The sequence below is a fragment of the Calidris pugnax genome, unplaced genomic scaffold (assembly GCF_001431845.1).
Source record: "Calidris pugnax isolate Ruff unplaced genomic scaffold, ASM143184v1 scaffold3, whole genome shotgun sequence".
Lineage (NCBI taxonomy): Eukaryota > Metazoa > Chordata > Aves > Charadriiformes > Scolopacidae > Calidris > Calidris pugnax.
Genome location: NW_015090799.1, coordinates 3,581,410 through 3,602,157, shown reverse-complemented (window position 1 = coordinate 3,602,157; position 20,748 = coordinate 3,581,410). Strand labels below are relative to the sequence as shown.

General features: G+C 41.4%; 1 protein-coding gene across 2 annotated transcripts in view; it reads right to left on the bottom strand.

The window, feature by feature from the left end:
• Positions 1-1,067: 1,067 nt before the first annotated feature.
• PAMR1 (peptidase domain containing associated with muscle regeneration 1) overlaps positions 1,068-20,748 on the bottom strand; it is a 58,468-nt gene continuing 38,787 nt past the window's right edge. Inside the window, exons 7-12 of one of the 2 annotated variants that reach the window (XM_014937144.1) lie at positions 13,136-13,306; positions 10,256-10,468; positions 8,649-8,715; positions 6,324-6,556; positions 3,691-3,986; positions 1,068-2,097 (exon numbers count right to left, since the gene is read on the bottom strand). In XM_014937144.1, the coding sequence (XP_014792630.1) occupies positions 1,561-2,097; positions 3,691-3,986; positions 6,324-6,556; positions 8,649-8,715; positions 10,256-10,468; positions 13,136-13,306 (1,517 nt within the window). In that variant the 3' untranslated portion in view covers positions 1,068-1,560. The remainder of the gene's footprint in view (positions 2,098-3,690; positions 3,987-6,323; positions 6,557-8,648; positions 8,716-10,255; positions 10,469-13,135; positions 13,307-20,748) is intronic. The other variant, XM_014937147.1, reaches the window with a different exon arrangement.

Here is a 20,748-nt window from a genome sequence, read left to right as displayed (position 1 = left end):
GCTTTGGTTGTAGCCCTTAAACTTTTTCATTCAAGCAACATCACCCGGTCCTATTGCCAGTGAAAATAAGAAAAGTGCACAAGCATAACACATTAACTCAGCCCAGGAAAGCAAAAAATAAATGACATGGCATGACATCCAATAATAATTGCCGTTTTAGCAGCAATTTTCAGATGCAAAAGTAGGTGGAAACTACTGAATGCTAAGAAAGTCTTAACAAGATTTCACAGCATCAGAGAATGCAGGGTCTGCATTCCTTCACAGCATCACAACTGCAGGATCTGAGTCCTTCTTGGTGAGAGCACTAAGTCATTTCATCAGATCCCCAGCCTTCACATCCAGCTATTGCTGTGAGCTGGTTTGGCCGCTGCAATGATCTGGAGGTCCTACAAATTCCAGGGTGCTATAGATGACTTATCCAGGAGTCATCACCAATGAGAGACGTTCCTCTCTTCCTCCTCCCCAGCTTTTTCTAGGGCTCATCTCTAGTCTGTAGCCACAACTGAATAGAGAATGATTTAGTGAAAGAGCAGTGATGAAGAACCATGCGAAGACCAAAGTCTCTCCTCCAGACAACATGCCCAATCTTATACTTTGATGTCAAACAGTCCAGTCAAGAAAAGCCTCTGCTAAGTGTGAGACCTGGACATTATTCCTTACCCTGAAGAGTTACAGAGGAGTTATTTCACTACAAAAGTATGTGAACTGATGGAAACCAGAATTTTCCTGAGGTTTTCCTAGACCTTTGAAATAAACCACATGGAGAAATGCTTTTGAAAGTATGTTTCAGGTTTTCATCTCATCAGAATAAAAGATGGGAGAGAATTCCCCTGTACATTTCATTGCAATGGTTCATGCACAACAATAGCAGCACTGGATATATTAAGAAAAATAAATCTTGTTTATGTAGTAATTGGATTTTATGCTAATTCTGCCTTTCAGTGTGCCTGAAGAGTCCCAAGTGAGAGTCACATGCAAACAGACAAGGGCAGTAGAGAGTCCCTAGAGTGTGACACAGATAAAGCAACAAGGAATCTAGATGATGTCAGACATGGGTATGTACGTTAAAAAAACAAACCATGGTTTATTTAAATGTGTAAAGTACTTGGAAGGGAACATGATTACATTGTACTATGACAATACAGACAGCTCATTCATCGTTATGAACTCAGACTACTCTTTCCAGCCTCCTAATCCACTCAGTCTCACAGATCTCTGGGAGAGGCTCGCTGTCGATTTCTCTAGGGGACTCCACACTACAGATTCATTTCAGTCACAATTTTCTGGCCTGTTTCTGTACGTCAGGTTCGGGAGCAGAGCATCGTCCTCCCACCAGGGGAGATAGGCTAAATATGGCAAAACTTCTCATGCACTAAGACCCTCTGTCATGGGTTAAATAAAAGCAGCCTCATGGAACATCTGATCCCAGGACAAATTACCAGGCTGTCTGCCTTAACCTTGTCCCAGAGGTGGCTCATCACTGGGATGAGAAGCCTGAAGCAGCAGAGACCGAGAGAGATATTATCATAGCTATAAAATGCCGTTTCCGGACACAGCTTTTTATTTCAGGTTCTTCTCAATCCAGTCTTTGAAGAGAAGAGCTTTGGTGTAGCCACTGTAGAGTTCCAGGCTGCAAGTTTTATCATAACCCCAGCTCACTAATCCCATCAGGTGCCACCTTAGCTCAGGAGATGCTTTTCCTGGCAGAGTGATGGCTGCGATCCCACCAGTCTCAGCAGGGCAGATATTAGAAAAGGCTGTGTGGTCTTGCTTGGCGCAGAACATGCTGTCAGTGATGCTGACTTGTATCCCGTTGTCCTCATACTGTTGCTCACACAAGAGTGAATCCACCATCCGAACAGCTCCCATGCGGATTGTGTCATTCTTGTATCTGGGATCTTTAGGGTCAGCCAATACCTTCCAGCCAGTAACCACTATTTTTAAATCCTCTGTATTTGAAGTCAAGTCTTGAGAGGATGACAAGCAAATGGGTTGAACACGACTGCTGATTCTGGCTTTGTCCAAGAGTTTTATGATAGCTATGTCAGAATCAAGTAATATAGGGTCATAATTGGGATGCACTATGATGGCAGAAATCTGGGGAGGAAACAGAGTAGAAGAATTTCAGAGTTAATAGCAATGGCTTGCCAGCAGCACTCTTTCCATACTACTGTATTATGTGTTAGCTTATTTTGCATACTTCTCTACCCTCCACTCCCAAACTGGTCTTTCACCACAGCGCTCACTCAAATGAGGAACATGCAAAGAGATCGAGCATCTTCTGACTTTTGTATGGCTTGGGTTTCAGGACAGTTTTTACCCCATGAAACACTGCAGTCAAGGACATTTTTCAGCAAAATGGGGAGTTAATGTGCAGTTCCAGTTTTCCCACTGTTTACTGAAAAGATTTTACCTGCCATGTCATCTTCAGCCTGTAGAATTTGAAGGGGGAGAGAGGGGCTTTGAATTAAAATGTTATTTTCTTATTGAAATTCATCTATCTTCCCAACAAAAAAAGAATACTAGCAATACATGACATCATGTAATGGGCCAAACCTTTAATGCTAGTTACCTTGATCAAACACTACAAGAACGCATTAGCTGAAGTAGCAGTACTATGTCTTTGATAAAACACACTATATAACAAAAATGCTCCATAGAGATAAGATAAAAACAAATCTGTGAAGTCAGAAGAAAAAACAAAGAGAGAAAAAGAAAAAAAAAGCAGCGCAGGCAAATGTTTTCAAATGAAGTTTAACAATAGAGAACTAATAAACTGGCAAAAAAATAGGAAGCGAGTTCCAGAATGCTGCAGAAGTATTGTAAAAATTAATATATTTCCTAAAAGGAAAAGTCTGAAAAAGCTGGAACTAGAGAAAGAAACTGAGGAAAAAAAAAAGGGGGGGGGGGCTTGGGCAGAGCCCAGCCACGTTCTGTGAGGAAACACACGCTGAAGAGACCACCAACCCCCCCTCTAACTGGGAGACTGAGCTACAAAATACAAACCAGAGCTTAAAAAAAAAAAGGGGGGGGGGGAGCAGAGAATCAAATTAAATATGATTTCTTAGATAAAATCCATTAATTAACTCGCATACTACCAGCCTCCTGAAAAAGAGGCACACAGCCAAAATTGCTGTATTTCTCCTCATTTTGGCTTCAGCCTTTCTATTTTTACTTGAAAAAAATAAAGCACTCTGGTCAGTCTGAGGTGCTATTTTTGAAGCTGCAGCCAGACAGAGTTGAGCTGGAGCCTCAACTTCTTTTGAGTTTAGAGCTGTACAGCCTTGGGGCTGAGATGTGAAATGCTCTCGTGATGTCAAATCAGGACCTAGAGCACAAGTGTTTCCCTCATAAATTATGCTAATCACTGTTGACAGTAGCTGGCATATATTCCACTTCTTTTCTGGCAATATGATATTATGGCCCACAGAACCTGAGCTATTTTCTTAGTGATCTGTGTTAGGGGGTGAACACATGACTTGGGCAGCGTCAGAGGAATTTAATGCACTACAGCCTGTGCCCTCCTAGTGCCATGACAGTTCTGTCAGTGGAGTCTCTAGAGATGTATTTCAAAAACACAGTGTACAAAACAAGATATTGCTCAAAGGATAACCTTTTTCTCCTCATACAAGACGGATGTGATCAGGACCTGTCTGCTCATCATTCTCCACTCCCAGCAGACTTACTCACCCGCAGGTTCTGGATGGTCTTTTCATCCCTGTCATCGTCTCTGTAGAATTTCCCCAGAACTACCTTGAGCTCCGCTGTCTTGAGCACGATGGTCTTGCCCAGGTCGGTGACGCAGTGAGCGGCCACCACCACGGTGCGCTCATTCACCAGGGCCCCGCTGCAGATGAGGATCCAGGCCCCTTTCCGGAGACTGTTCTCCTTCACCCCGTTGGCCGTCCGATAGATTGCCGCTTGCCAGGGCCACCTGGTAGAGGTCACTGTCTTATGAAGGGTGATGTTTTCTGCTTTTCCACAGACTGAGGAAATGTGAACCAAGAATGAGGTAATGCCTTTTCCCCACCCAAAAATCTGAATACCACTCTTGATTCCTGCTTATGAACATGCCAAAAGAAAACAAACTGCAATGGTTAGCATGAGGGACAGCTTTCTAATTAACCTCTGTCTCCAGCCTGCAAAATCATAGTATAGAAGTATTCTATATAGATTTTTTTTAAAAAAAAGAAACTTCCTATTTTTCTATTATTATCTGAATTCCTGGCTGAAGTAGGAATGTAGATTCAGCACTTGAGCCGGTGAATTTTCATGACAACCTTATCCAGCTGCACTATGATGAGACGGCTGCATAAAGAAATGAAAAGACCAGCCCTGATTATTGCTTGTAATAAAACACCATAAAGCCAGAGGTACCCTAAAACTCACCCTTGACCATCACAGAGTAATTTCACTGAATTTCACTGAATTTCACTGAATTTTTAGAGTTGGAAGGGACCATAGAGATCATCTAGTCCAACTCCCCTGCCAAAGCAGGATTGCCTAGAGCTTGTCAGAGCATGTTACTCAGGAGCATCCAGGCGGGTCTTGAAAATCTCCGAAGAAGGGGACTCCACACCCTCCCTGGGCAGCCTGTTCCAGGGCTCTGGCACCCTCACCGTGAAAAAGTTCTTCCTCATATTCAAGTGGAACCTCTTATGTTCCAACTTGTGCCCATTGCCCCTTGTCCTCTCACTGGCAACCACTGAAAAGAGTCTGGTTCCCTCCTCCCTCAGCCCGCCCTTGAGATACTCTTCCTCATATTCAAGTGGAACCTTTTATGTTCCAACTTGTGCCCATTGCCCCTTGTCCTCTCACTGGCAACCACTGAAAAGAGTCTGGTTCCCTCCTCCCTCAGCCCGCCCTTGAGATACTTGTAGGCATTGATAAGGTCTCCCCTCAGCCTTCTCTTCTCCAGACTAAAGAGTCCCAGCTCTTTCAGCCTCTCCTCATAAGGGAGATGCTCCAATCCTTGAATCATCTTTGTAGCCCTACGCTGGACTCTCTCCAGCAGTTCCCTGTCCCTCTTGAACTGGGGAGCCCAGAACTGGAGGCAGGATTCCAGTTGTGGCCTCACCAGTGCAGAGCAGAGGGGGAGAATGACCTCCCTTGACCTGCTGACCACACTCTGCCCTGTGCAGCCCAGGATTCCGTTGGCCTTCCTGGCCACAAGAGCACACTGCTTGCTCATTGTCATTTTGCTGTCCACCAGGACCCCAGATCCTTTTCTTCAGAGCTTGTCTCCAGCAGGTCCACCCCTAACCTGTATTGGTGCCTCACATTCTTCTTCCCCAGGTGCAGGATCCTACACTTTTCCTTGTTGAACCTCATGAGGTTCTTCCTTGCCCGGTTCTCCAGCCTGTCCAGATCTTGCTGTGAGGTCCTCTCCCAGAACTGACCCTAGCACATCAGTTCATGCCGATCAGAACAGACTTGTCTTGCAGCAAGAAGCTGGAAGCAAATGTGTCTAAATTAACAGCCATCCTGGGGAGAAGAAAACGCTCTGGCCTGTTCTAGGAATATAATACCCGGGGTCAGACCTGGGGTAAAATCTGTATTTGGAAAGGTTTACTTCAGTTGAAAGAGTTACATCATGTGGTCACATTTTTAGTCTTCCTTAGGCCATTATTTTTCCCTGGCATGTGTGTGTGCATGCCCGCAGGGAAAAGGACTCAACGAAATACTTTTCAATACATGAAAAGCAAAAACCACAAACAAGAACTCTAAAAATTTGCTTGATGTGAGGGTCTACTTTTCACAGTTCCCTGATCTCAGCAGTGGGTTGTACCAAATCCTGTGATGTTTCTACCCTTACTCTGTGCACTAGCTCTGGGTAAGGTCTACCTGGACTTACAGTCTGCGCTACGGACCCTGCCTTGGCAGGGTGTATTAAAGGAAGAGCCTCCTCGTAACGCAAACTCTCCATTCTATTGCTTAAACTTTGATGGTTTTGCCAGCTGTGTGCCACAGTATAGAGAGGAAAGATTTGCAGTAAATAATACAGGAAAACACAAAATGATAGTAGGAAAACATTTTCAAATCAGGAGAGAAACTCACTACCTCTTTTGCTCAATGAAAGAGTAGAAAAAAATTGATGGTAAATTACAGTGCTGAAAGCACTCTACACCATCAACTGTACAGGTTCTACTGGTGATAAAAAGAGCCATATATGCTCCGAGCTTTATTGCTGCTATCTCCCAGCTGGAAGCATGGGCAGCCTACACCGCTGGGACTCCCATACCATCTAAGGTGAATACCCATCCTGTTCCCACACCTACCCAAATATGTGTGGGGTTTTGTTTTTTTTTCTCTCGGAGACTCACTTGGAATACACACAGGGGCTCTCCCACTCCATTTTCCAGTCTTCAGACAAGTCCTCCTGCTGCTGCCCAGGCGGCGGTAGAAAGGGGAAATGCACTCATACTGGAGCTGGGTGTGCAGGTGCTGGTACCCGGGGGGCAGGTCTCCGAACGGAAGTGCTGGCTTCTTGGTTGGATAGATTTCAAGCTTTTGCTTGCTGAATGCAGACGAGTAAAGTTGATGCAAAGGTGTTTCCCTGTTTCAAGGCACAAAACCCACAAGGTAATAGGTAATAATATTATAAAAGTGATAATTACCATAGCTTTATCACCATTTTTAAAAGCATATAAAGATTGCTTGTGAAAAAATAAGGCCAAACTATTATTCCAACATAATTTAGCAATAGCATTTGCATCCCAGCTATTTTATTTATATATACATATATGTACAAATATACAAATACACACGTGTTTACAAATTTTCTGTTTGTGTCTCTTTTTTTTTCATTTTACAGTTTCTGGATTGCAACCAGTTGCCTCTGAATGTGGAACAGTTTTTGCCATTAACAAAAGGACTGAGATATCATGTTTTTAAATAAAGAAAGTACAGTGGAATTTGGCATTGCCATAATTAATTCTCACTAGAGAGGAGTTAGGCACATCTTTTGTCTAGTGAACATTTTAATAGGCAGTATTAGGAATCGATTCAAATTAAATCATGTTGATAAAGTTGCTTGATTTAGCAATTAACAGAGATAATTGCCTCACCACAGAGATTTTATAATTGTAATAATAGCTCAGCTTCCATTTAGAAATTGTACTGATTAGCTGAAATATGGCACATAATTAAAAAAATAAATATACGCGCCGGCCTAGCTATGGACCATAAGCTTGACTACAGTCATACTTAAATCTTCATTACCTAGGAAGCGTCCCTTGCTGTAACGCTTAAGAGCACGTATCTCCAAAAAAAATATTTACATCTGAAAAATTCAGCAGGACATTAATTTCCCTCGAGATTTCTGGTACTGCCTGCATCCACAAAAGCCACAAGAATGTTTTTTCATGTGGTAATTCCATTTTTGATCACAGAGCTACATGGCCACCTCTGTCATATAGAATCTGTGAGGCACTAACAGCACTCCAGCAAAGCCGTTATTAAGAAGAAGAGCAATGGCAAGTTTCGTGTATTTTGGCAGAAGGATGAGAGCTGCTGTGGTCATGTTTTGACTGCCAGGGCCCCGTTCCCTACTCACACGTGACCTTGCAACATTGCACAATCCACACTTTGCCTCACTATTAATCTAGGTAATGGAGATCCTACTTCAAGGGATAAAAACAGTCCACAAACATGAGATGCCATCATGATGCCATGGAGGTGGAGGCATGTACCTGCTGTCATACAGCTGGTGTTGGTCTCTGAAACATCTAGCCAAAAAAGACCTGTGTTCAAAAGTGAATTGAGAAATTTAAGCAAGAAAAATCCCTTGGTGGCTACTAAAGCCTCCTGATGCCTTCTCAGGGCCATCTCTACAATCATACATGACAGAGCTGGAGAGTGGGAGAGTATTTGGGAAGTACGTTCTTGCCTTGTTCCCAAAGTCTTCTCTAGGCATCTGCTTCTGGCCATTGCCAGAGACAGGATATGGCTTGAGCTGGGCCTTTATTCTGACCTGGTAGGGCTGTTCTTAAGACCAAAGATGAGGACAGTTCTTGCACTGCATCTAAAAATAAATGAATCATGTACTGAAAAAAAAATACCCCGAAATGAGAAATTACTACTTGGAAAAAAATGAACCTGAACATTTGCAGCATAACTAATTTAGATTGGGCTTATTTCAAGAGATGAGCAGAAGGGTAAGCCCAGACAGGGTCCGATCTGTCATTCCCTTCTCCCCTCCTACTCTCCTTCCTCCTCTCCCCCATGCCTGCCTCAAACCCAACTTTATATCAATGGCTTTCGATGGTGAAACTTAACGGGAGCAGATGACATCGCTACACCCCCTTCCCTCCTTGTGCTCTCTCCACTCACTTCTTCACTGAGATGGCACATGTTGATATTTTTAGACACATCATTAGCCCCAAATAAACTGTTCTCAGCCTGTTCCCATGGCCTGTCACAGGCTTGATTCCTGCACTGCCCAGGAGTTTGCACATCTCTCACTGCGCATCCCTCCCTGACTGCCCCCGGCCCCAGGAGACTCCCCTCCGGCAGCTCCCCGTGCCTGGTTGTGGTGGAGTGGTGGGAATGGCTGCTCTGGCAGGGTGAACACACAGGCTGGAAAGAAGAGGAGGGGAAAAGCAATCATATTTTTTCTTTAAACTGTAGTTGAGATATTGCGTTCTCACCTTGACTGAACCTGCATTGGAAGCACTTTCTGTCTCACCAGGTCAGAGATCTTTGGCTCTCTGCAGGCTAGAAAAAATATAATGTTGCACAGTACTTTTCTGCATTCACAGCTCAAGTGTTATGATTCATACATATTTCCACTCTTTCCTCTCACTAGCTATAGCGACTGGATTAAGAAAAGAGGCAGTAATTTACATGCATTAAAATATAGATAGGACTTAAAACCTAAAGCCTTGGAAAAACCCTTCCCCGCAGATCGCCAGATCTATCCCAGCTACAACAGGAGAAGCGGCTCAGTGTCTTCTGCACTGGCACTTTCAGCCATGGAGGAAGATTTGTCCATCAGTTTGTCTGAACACCAGATTTATACCACTGCAGCTGATGATTTGGAATCTGAACAAACTTTTGCAATAATTGATTTATATAAAAAATAATTTCCATCTGTGTAGGCACACACAGCTAATCCCAGTGACTTGGCATACAGAGAAAGGCTGCAGGATGTTACAGATTTCTAAGAATCTGTTTGCTCGTCCACCCATTGGAAGGAGCTGGAGACTCTGATTCAAAGGAACACCTCAGAGTTACCCACATATATACAAAATAGCAGAAGGAAGATTCAGGATTTCCAATTTTGCATATTCAGTTTATTTCCTTAAGACCAGGATAAAATATTCAGGTTTATCAGTTTGAATAACTCTGCCAGGATGTCCTTCCTGCTGTGCACAGTGGAAGAAAGGGAATCTTGCAGGATGGATTTTATCTGTATGCCTGAGTACTTGCCTTCTGTGGGATTTAACAATATCTAGCTCTTTGTGACAACTATATATGTTAACCTTTATGTCACTATCAAAGTTAACATCAATAAAGATGCTTTCCACAGATTGATTATGCACTTCATGGAGAGAATATTTCCATTTAAAATAACAAAATAAAGCAAATCCCACAGGGTGAGATTTATTTCCTTATAAGATCATTACTTCAGTTAAAAAAAAAAATCATTAAAATGTGTCAAACAATTGCTTTGGGAAAATGAATTTGGCAGTTCCCCAGCCCAAATTCATTCATCCATTCAGGGTTTCATACATGCTTAGAGTAGCTCCAGGTCAACAGCATAATTCCCTTTCTAGAAAAGTATTTAAAGATGTGCTTCAGTGTTTTTATGAATACAGATAGCTTAAGCATGTCTTCAAGTGGTTTTCTGAACCAAACCTTTCACACTCATGGCTGGTCCCATTGACTTAAAAGGATTGTGAGAGGAGAGCTGGGCCCCATGACAGCAACTCTGATGAGACAATTATTTCCTTCTATTTTAATTCCCTCCTGATCTTTTCTGATTTTTATCTTATGCAGGTTTGATCATACAATGACGGTAATAAGGGTTGTAGGGAACATTCCTTTCTATGTTTAAAGACAGCGTCTTCTCTGGCTGAGATTAGCAGCCAGGAGAGTGAGTAAACCACCCATCTCAGCACCAGGTGTCAGTCAGACACTTTGTTCTTTGCAAAAATGATTGTTTGGCAAGTGTAAATCATATAATTTACCAGTAAAATCACCAGTAAAACCACAGCAACTTTTGTGAGCTGGGGTAAAAAAGATGGTAAACTACCTTTTATGCAGATTGGCTGCTTCCCTGACCATTCTCCATCATCTTGGCAGGTCCTCTGTTCATTCCCACTGAGAACATATGAGTTGTTACAAAAGAAAGCAATGACTGTGCCAATTTTTGCATAGCGTCCATTCAAGAGCCCAGTGTCTTCTACTACTCTTCTGTAGCCATTGAGTGGGCCACCAGGATCTGAGCATTTTTTTTCATCCAGAACTAATGACGGGAAAAAAAATAGTAACCATTTTATCAAGTTCACGGCATTATTTTCACTCATCAGATTGCTTAGCATTTCATTCAGATGTTACTACATATTCTACACCTTATTAAAGATGCCTTTTCAAGACCCGTCTGGGATCTCTGTCTTTGAAAAGATCAAATATTAAGGAAGAAATTATAATATACAGATGTTTGTTTATGATAGACACTTTATTCTTCACTGAAAGCATAAGATTCTCAAACTGTTGAAAAGACTTTAAAACATAAGTTGACAATCCTGAAAACAAACCTTGACTTTACATGATGTTAATGTCCCATTATAATTAACAGGGCTAATTCAAAAGCATAAAAGGATGCACTTAAACTATTTGCAGGAAACAGGCCCTTGTCATTCTTTTCCCTTTTCTGTACTTCCAATACTTCACTGGACTTGGATAATAAAACTGGACTACTTAATTTCACTTCTATGTTTGGTTGCATTTTGGTTTCTTAGCACTGAGAGAGAGAGATCTCAATAATCCAGAGAAATAAGGGAATTGAAAGAGAGCATACATATATATATTTACTGATACTAAAAATTTAATATGGAAAGCTTACTCATGCGAGGTTCTGCCTATAAAACCGCTTTTACTTCCTCCTTCCCAATATTTCCCTCTTCTTTTTATTTATTGTTGTATTTTTTTCTCTCAATAAACCTAAAATTTTGGCCTAAATCTGGATGACAGTATTCCCTATGTGATGCTAATACATGCTTTTTTCCTATATATTTCACTCCTCTGCTCTTTCTGTTTAGCAGCTGAAAAGGTACTTCTGTTTATTTTCCCCTGTTTGGATTTTATCTCAGTTTTCTCGTCAGGCTGACAGTAACATGCAATTCTGTTGAATTGCTCTGTCTGATGTCTCATTGCATGATAACCAGTGAACATCTAGTTCAGACAGCGAAGGTTGGTGCTGCTCTGCTTATGGGGGCTGGGAAGACTGAGACCTATCGATTGACCAGAAATGACCTCCTCGTGTCATTGCTTCAGACTCGGCTGCCTGCTGAGCCTCACTTCACAAAAGCACCAACATATAACGACCTAAACATTTCTTCAAATCCCTGTAAGATCAGCACAGCACGAGTGCACAGGTATGGCCCTGTCCTGTTCCCACATCCTCACGGCAGCAGACAGAGGAATAAGTACTAATAGTCCATAAGTACTAGCTGACCGTAACGGGACGAGTTCAATGAGGAGCACGTGTTCTCACCATTGAGCATATAATACAACCTAAATATATATTTCAGTGCTTTCTTCAACAACACTGGATTTTAGCATATGCTGAAGGTTATATATGTCCTTAAGTACTTTTCCACATGAGCGATATTCAATGAACAAAGGGGATGGCTGAACTTCCTCTCAACCAGTAGAAAGGGAGAAGCAGAGCTCTGTGTCCTTTTAATTTGGCTTCATTTTTCTTCTCTGTACCTCACAGGCTCTCTCCCATGTGAACCACAAGTGACTGATAACTTGATAGCAGCTAAAGACCACAGGGAATCACCCCCAGTGTGCTGCCTGCTGCCCTGAGAGCTACCCTACAGGCATCGTCTGATGAGCCGAGTGCACGTTTCCAAGCTTGACCAAGTAAGTCAATGACTCTTACTTCATCCTATGCCCATCAGTGACTTTAACAGTACTCCTCTTCTTCCCTAAGCTCAGGGTTATGACTTTTTTGATGGGTAAAAATCAAGAGAAAACATCTGGGAAGAAGAGACCCAAATTACACCACCTAGCACTTCAGTAGCAGCCCAGTCTAGAGATAGATCTTTGAATAGATCCTTAGCCAGGGACATCATGCAGCAGGGACTTTAGCAAGGTCCTGATATTACATTTACTGTCACCGGAGACATTCTCTCTAGACAGAAGAATGCTTATTGCTTGCTTTTACAGATGAACTTATATACAGCCCCACACCTCCCCCAAATTACATTGTTTGCCACAATACACTTGTAAAAGCACTTTTCCAATTGTTATGAATTATTCTGGAACATGGAAATAAAATTGTGCAATACAAAACAAGTAAGGAAAAATTAAAAGTCTCTTTGGATGAGAAAAAAAGGGCTTGGAATTTCACAGCTGAATCAATGTAAATGGTAGGCATGCCAACTCGCACAGCCAGAACGAATGGAATTTTCTCTTTTATCAGTTTTTCTCTGGGATGGGAGAATCTCTCTTTTTCTAGGATGGGAATTCTGTTGAAATAAGAGTCTAGTCTTCATGGAGTAAGCCCCTAACCACCTCCGCAGAGTGCACCAGACTGCTGCAGAGAAGGTATCAGAGGTACAGGTACATAGTAACAGACATAGCTATTCATTGTTGCACAATGTCCCTCACTTGGTTTTGGTCCTAGACATTTTCAGTCTGTGTATAAGAAGGATGTATTTGAGGAAATTAGTTTTCAGTCATTTGATGTTTCAGTAAGACATTTATATAAGCAAGTCTTGCAGGTTTAGGGTCCAGCAGAATAAAATCAGAATCCCTACTGCTTCTTAAAGACAGGAAGACAAAAGCACATCATGTTAAGCCACAGATCTACCAGATTTCAAGTGAGATTTGGACATTTTAGTTTCATGTGAATACATCGGCCGAAACATTTGATAATAATCAAAACTTAAAGTGACCTTACCACATTCAGGATGATGTGTTGACCAAATTCCATCAAGCTGACAGTAGGCAACACGGCTGCCTTTTAAGCTGTAACCTGCGTTGCACTTGAAGTAAACCTGGGCCCCGTATTTAAAGTCATCTCCTTCCACAAAACCATGAGCGGGAGCACCTGGAGTCCTACACATCACCACTGACAGTTCAGATATTTCAAAAAAATCCACTTTATTACAAAAAACAGGACTGTGTTAGGACGATTCTTTATTTAGAACATTGAAAAACCGATTAAAATGGGCACAGGAATCAAAATTACAAGACAGGTATGTGCTGATCTTTAGAAAGTTGTTTAGACATCAATTTTACACACACTTCCATATACACCACTTTTTAAAACATATCTAGATCCATTCAGTTCAATGGGATTACTCAGAAGGGTGAAGGGACCGTGTGCATAAGTGTTTGTATCATTAGGGCTCATTTGCTCAAAATATTAGTACTTGAAGCACTTTCCATCTTAACAGGGGTTTTGAATGAACTACCATGCTTGGTCAAGAAAAACTTTAGATCCTTAAAAGCCTTATATTGAAATTCTTTCAAAATCTTCTTTCAATCTCTATATAGTTTTTCAGACAACCTCACTGAAATATTAAAGCATCATTATTTGTGTAGATCAAACATTATCATAACAACATTAAAAAGGAACCTTGATATTTACCAAACTGTGATAGTTACCCTTTCCACAGGGTTTGCTCTATTGGGAAAATACCTACAGTCAATGGTCTATTTACTTACTGCAAGTAGTAAATATCAGATTAAACACTGTAAGCTAGATTTCTCTGAGAGCATCAAACTAGATACATTAAATTAGAACAAAAGTCCATCCAGCACAGAAACTTGTGGTAAACAGCAGATTTGATGCAAAGAATATAAAACCAGAGCAAGCATATAGAATTCTCCCCTGGCACATTCTGGCAGCATTCAGCAGTCTGCGGCCCAAGGGCTACCTGAACTACAATGGTATTTTTGGTATAACATACCCTGGTGATTTATTTTTTTTAATTTGTCCAAGTATTTTCTAAACTCAACTACTTACTTGGTGTCTCCAAGATCCTGTGGAAATGAGTTCTACAGACTAAGTGTTGTGAAAAAATACACTGCCTTCTTTGTGTGTTTTCTAGCCTTCCACCTGATAATTTCATTTGATGCTCTACTCTCTCCGCTATGAGAAACAGAGAACATTCATGCCCTATTCACCCATTTGCCATATGTAGAAATTATACGTATGTATTTCTGTATATAGATATTACAACAATGTAGGAAACACAGGTTTCCATCTCTCTGTGTGTCTCGGGCTTTGCCATTGTGAAAAACTGCATAGGAAAGCACTCAGTGCCAGATTTAAATATGCGTATGGGTTTTTTACCTGGGAGCTGTGGTACTCCACTGAAGGTGGATAGATGAATGCTAAAGAGATGATCACTAATTTATGCTTTTAGAATTTGACTCTCTCTGTTTTGCCTTGTAGCTAGTTGCTTACTCACCTACAGTCAAATTTTGATCTTTACGCTTTTAACACTTTACACTTAAGCTTTCCTAAGGCCTCAGCCCTGTAGTCCTTACACAGAACACACATGAATATCTTTGTATGGATTGTGGACCATCCAATTATTCATGTAAGGAAGAAATTCGTGAGTAACAGTCCTAAACCAGCAGCATTTACAAGAACAAGGCTCCACAGAAATTCCCCTCATTTTACAGATTACTACAACCATCAAACAATGACAGCAGAATCATTTGTGCACTAGTAAACACACATCTTGGAGAGAAGAACTGTCTAACATTTAAGCATTAGAGAAGGGCCTAGACCCACTGCTGCAAATCAAAACACATCCAGTTAGGGAAGCTCAACATTTTCTCTTGGCTGCAAGTGTTCTGCATCAGTGTCATCTCTAGCGAAAGAATAATCATAAAAATTCAACAAAATTAATTCCTAGCCCTGACTAGGAATAAATCATTCACATTCTCATGTGAAATATAAGCACACGTATCTATGCATGAATATATAGGTGCATAGGTGTATACAAAAGCGCACACATAACTGAAAGGGAAATAACGGGAGCATAGATATTCTAGGTGTTTTAAATTCTCAGAACACTTGTCTTCCCAGTCATGATCTTTCTATTCCCAGTCAATCCCTCTATAACCTTTCTGTGAACAGCAATTTATTTCACTACATTTATATTTCTCTTTTTCAATGTAAAGTCATGCTCAGCTTGTCAAATGAGAGAAGATGATCAGAAACATCTGTGCACCACTCAGAGTTCTCCTTTTTATCATAAATACAGGTTTTCTGTTTCGCTTGTTGTCCCGTTCAGCTCTGCAGAACAAATGGTTTGGTGCTTTTGTGTTCTAGGTCCATCCTGGAAAAAATGTCACCAAGCTACACTTACTTTTTTTTCCACAAACTTTGTTTGTCTTTGTTCTTGTTCACTCTCCTAAGTGACTAAGTTAACTTAGTTTCCAGTCCTTTTGATTTGCTCTGGTTGCCAGACTTTACGTTCTCTGTGCCTGTGTGACCCAGCTGGAACAATTCTGGTTTTATTTATGATTGCAAATGCAGTGTTTCATGCACGGATTCATTTAGTACTGGAACTATGGTCTGGAGTAGAAGATATGGAGGCAGAAGGTCATGAGATCTAATCATAGCTATTAAACTGTGGCCATGGGTAAGTTGCTTCATCTGCTGTATCTAAGAAATGAGAGCACCCCTTTCCTCACAGGGATGTTATAAGCATTAGCTCATACCCACTTGTGTCACAGAGTCATCTGGGTCTCTCCGATGGCAAAACAGCTAAGTATTATTATTAGACGTGTCCCTTTGGCCACCCATGCCTTTGTATAATGGTTGTCTGTTCTCTTGTAACACAGGACCTGCCCTCATGGTCCATCCTATTCTTTAAACTTTGCCACTAGAGGCACAGCCACTCATTTTATTTTTTATTTTGGATCATTTTGTAAGTTCGTTCTTTCTCTCTACAAATTAATTGTGCCTTTGAATCTTGAGATGTTCCATGCATGTCAGTACCACAGCTGAACTCTCTGGTTTTAGCTATGTTATCTGGCCTGAAAGTTACATACAGCTACTCTGCTGCCTCTGCTGCTTTGGTTGGAGCTCTATAGCTTTTTTACCTCTTCAGCTTGACTTGCCTTTTATCCCTTTCACCTAATATGTTTCAGGCAGCTCTTCTGCACCTTTTCCCTTTACCTCAGGCAACGGAGCTTTGAACAGTTACTGTGAAGGGAATCCTAGCCCCCATGTGCTTCATCCAATTCTCTCTTATCTTTTTGTCGATAGCTTCCCATCAATAGTGTGAATTTGACTGGTTCTTGCATCTTTCAGGATATACAGTATATTCCACTGAATTTTAGGACAGCCTCCTTTGTTTAAGATGTTTTACTGAAGTCTTTCAACATTCTTTCCTGGTGTAAGACCACATCCAACTCTCCAACAGACGTTTCTCAGAAATCAGAAAGAAAGGGAAAGAACATTTGGTATACATCATTCATACCTAGCTCAGCCCTCATGCTCTGGATACACACAGTAGCCATAAAATCCAACCACCTGAGCGGACCCAATTCTCTTCAATTTCTAAGCTCTCTAACATATTTGGTATCTGCCATCTACTGAGTATTTCTGTATACCAGTCCTTCTTCTCTGCATGGTCCAGCTTTCACAGTCATGTAAGTTGGGTCCCCCTCACAGACCTCACCGGCCCACAGCCATCCCCATCCCACCTCCTCTGCACCCCCAGCTCTCTCTGTGCTTGGCCTGGCCTGATGGCTGCAGCAGAGATGGGGCTGTGAGCCCTTTGGACACCACTTCCTGGGGAAGCAGGTGGTGGGCTGGCCAGGAGCACTCCATGGGCTTGAACTGTTCCTAGGCCACCACTTGGACTGTTCTGCTCCACATGAAATAAATGATTCCTACTGCCCTGTGACCCTGGCTTCCAACCTTCAAGGTGTCTTAGACGTGTTGTTTGGGCTGTGTTTGGCTATAGCATTACTTGTCCATAGCGAAATGAGAGAGTAGGAAAATCTGTCTTGATAACCCACGGGAAGACTTTCTTAAAGAACTTCCTTAAAGAAGGAACTGGCATCCATAGATCTCATTCAACTTAAAAGGCATTATCAACATTTCCCTAGTGAATGCCCTCTGAATAGTGGTCACTGCCCAGGTTTTCACAAGATCAGTACCTTTTGTCTCAGTGCACTTTGCAGAGCAGACAGAGGAAGAAGCAAAAGACAAGGTAGAGACCTTCAGACAGAATTATCTATTAAATGTACCGTGAAGTCAGCAATACTCACCCCAAACTGTAAAGTTTGAGACAACTCTGCCAAAATGAAACTAAGAGTGTCAGGATTTCAGGTTGCAGGGCTCTGTCTCTGCACCTTTCTCTCCACAAACAGATGTCCAAAGCCACCAGAAAACGGATTAGGTGGCTTCAAAATTCTACTATGAGATGGTAATGGAAAGCCAAAAATGAAAGTCATTCATTCAAGGTCTGCCAGAAACAGTCTGAGCAACCCAGAGACTCCATGAAGGCCAGGCTGACCCCGTTCTTCATGCCATGGCATCATCACATCTCTAAAGATTCTGGTGAATTTATATTTAGAAAACAATAGGAAAACTGGAGAGATTTCAGGGAAAGGTGAAACCAATGTTAGGGAAATATAATCTTGAGAGTGACTAAGAGCTAAGAATGATGACCCTGGTCATACAAAAGCTAAAAACTACAATAATCTAAAAGCTAAACCCAAGGATAAGTAAAATGTTTAAAGCAAGACAAGGAGGTATATTCAGGCAAGATAAAATTAAGAAAAGGAGAATTGTTCCTCAAGATAAACTCTTAAAAGTCTCCTTGACTTGTTTGAAAGGTATAGTAGGATGTAAACGGAAATTATATGAGTGTTATCATTTGAAAATTGAAACTCCAGCTAAAAAAAAATAAATGGAAGAGGCTTTGAAGAGAATAGGATGGCACTAGCAAGCACATTATAAGCTCAGGTATTTTTTTTATTTTAATTTTTCCATGTTTTGCTACACAATGTTGTTCGTGGGAAGTTCTACAAATAATCTATACAGGCACATAAGTAAACCTTGTCACTTCAGAGTCTAAGGCGAGTTTTGGCCTGATACAGCTCTGTACAGTTCATGAGAAAATAAAGTAGGAAGGTGTAAGAAAAGGTGGCTACAGGCACCTCTGGCAGAAATGCTCAGTTGTGACAGCCCAATTGTTAGAATAAAAAAGGGTTTCAAGGCTCTATATAATAAACTCAGATATTCCTGATAAAACTTATTAGCCTTCTTGCTGCTTACTTTCGTGTCTTTGAAAAAAGAAAACAATATTTCTGTCCCATGGGAAACATTAAAATGGCTCCACATTTCACTGACAGCTTTCCACCATCTGAGAAAAACTAGACTAGAGGAACTTTAAGTTCCTGAATTTTTAAGTAAAATGTTCCATTATTAATAATAACAGTGCAAATTCCTCTCCCTTTTAAATTATATGTAAGAGACATTCCTCAGATCTGAATTATCTGCCACTTAGAAATAGTTTCCATGCTCATATTATCACCAGTGAGATAAATTAGATGATCTTTTGAGCTATACTTTTCAATGTCCTTCACATCCTGCCTGATGGAATTATAATTTGCTTTTGTCCCAGGGTCCCTTCATTAAATGAACACCATTTTTTTCTGCTGCCTTTTTCTCACCCACTTCCTCATTAAATAATATATAACCCCTCACACATATCATACATTATATCTAAATTCTGCATAACCTTTCAATAATATATTGCATGCCTGAAATAAATCCCATTACTCAATTCTGGTACTAATGAAAGGTTTACATTTCCTTTTTTGTCCCCCCTGAAACATTAGGTGCAAGAGCTTATCATTGTATGGAGTTTTGTTCTTCATTTTCTTACAGTGGTTTTTTAATCCTGCTACTGCTAAAGAAATTCATTTTGTTGCATAATCCCAAGTCAGAGCTTGGCTTTCAGGCTGACCCATGCTAACGCATATAGCACATTTTGACTATCTAGCAGTGGCTCTAGGGAACATTTTTCTACGTACTTGTAATATTGCTTTTGCATAAGTGGTGCTGGCATGCTCTGTGGAGGCCAAACACTGAAAATGGCCACAGAAACTGCACTTGGCAACAAGTAGGGGAGTAGAGCAGCTTCTGGAGTTATGAATCCTAGCACATGGCTTCTGCAGCAAAAAAGAGAGCTATGGACTTGCTTTGAGACCCCGGGTGCCACCATCCCAGCCAAACCAGTCTAACGACTGTCAGAGAAAGCCTGATAGAGACTGAAACTGAAGATATTTAAATAACTATCCTCAGAAAGAGGACATTTTTTCAGGAGAGAGCCTAAATTACATTCTTTTCTCCAGTGAATGCTCTCATGATCCAGCATGCTGCTACAAGTCACAGCAGCCCCTGAGCCAGAGAAATGCTGCACAGGGAACATCAGCATCAAGATTTTGGTTCCTGAGCTTTGGGGATTCCTGGCTCCATGGCAGTGGCTGGCATGTGCCATACAGAGTATGTGGAAGTGACTTTTTTTTTTCCTCTCTGATTAAGAAAATAATATTTTTTAAAAATTCCTGCAGAAAATATAAATTTTTTTGAAAATTTACTGCTATGAAGCCATTCTAACAGAAAACTCGCAGCTAGCTGTACCTCCGTGCAGTTCTTGTAGCTCACTGATATTTGCAGTTGCTGCCTGTGGCCAACTAAAGCCAATAGTGGTAAATCCCATTGGGTTTGACTTTCGGCCTGCAAGTCTCGGATTTCATGAAAATTCTTTTCCTTGGTTTAACTTTTGTTTTGAGGGCAAGACTGATTACCTGAGTATCATTATATAACAGTTCTTAAAGTTTATAATCTCTGTATTTCCAAAGTTTTTTATAAAATCAGTGTCTGCATTTTACTGCTGGGGAAGTTATAGGGCACATCAAGTGATTTACCTGAAGGCAAAGAGTGAACAAGTGGCCGAGCTAGGAACACTCCTGTCATCTCCTGATATTCTTACTACCTTTACATTTAAACTGACCCAGCTTTGTGCAGAAATCCGCATTAAATAATTAGGCCATTACGTAATCCACACCTTCTTCTCAGCAGCAGAGTGGTGTACAAAGGCGATGGAGCCGTTTGGGAGCAGGGAGCTCAGTGTGCCTGAGGAGTTACGGAGCTTAGCAATTACTGCTGGGTATTGCCATGCTGTTTGCAAAGCCCCGTGAGTAAAGAGCTTTTCTGAATTCAGGCTTATGGAATATGTTGTCTTCGCTCATAACGGAGTTTATTTCCTAATCTTGGCCCACGAGCCCTGTCAGTCCATGTAATCTCTGATACCATTTATTGCTACGCTTCTCCCTTCTCTCCACAGTGTGTGTCCACAAGGTGGGGACTCCCCGGGTTCTCACAGGGTTTGCTGACAGAAAAGAACTGATGTGGGGGAGGACTCAAATGGCTCTTCTAGACATCATCCTTCTGCAGCTTGGTATAGCAGCCCTGAGACAGTTAATGCCTAACACATAAGCCCACGGAGACTAACTTTAGCCAAAACC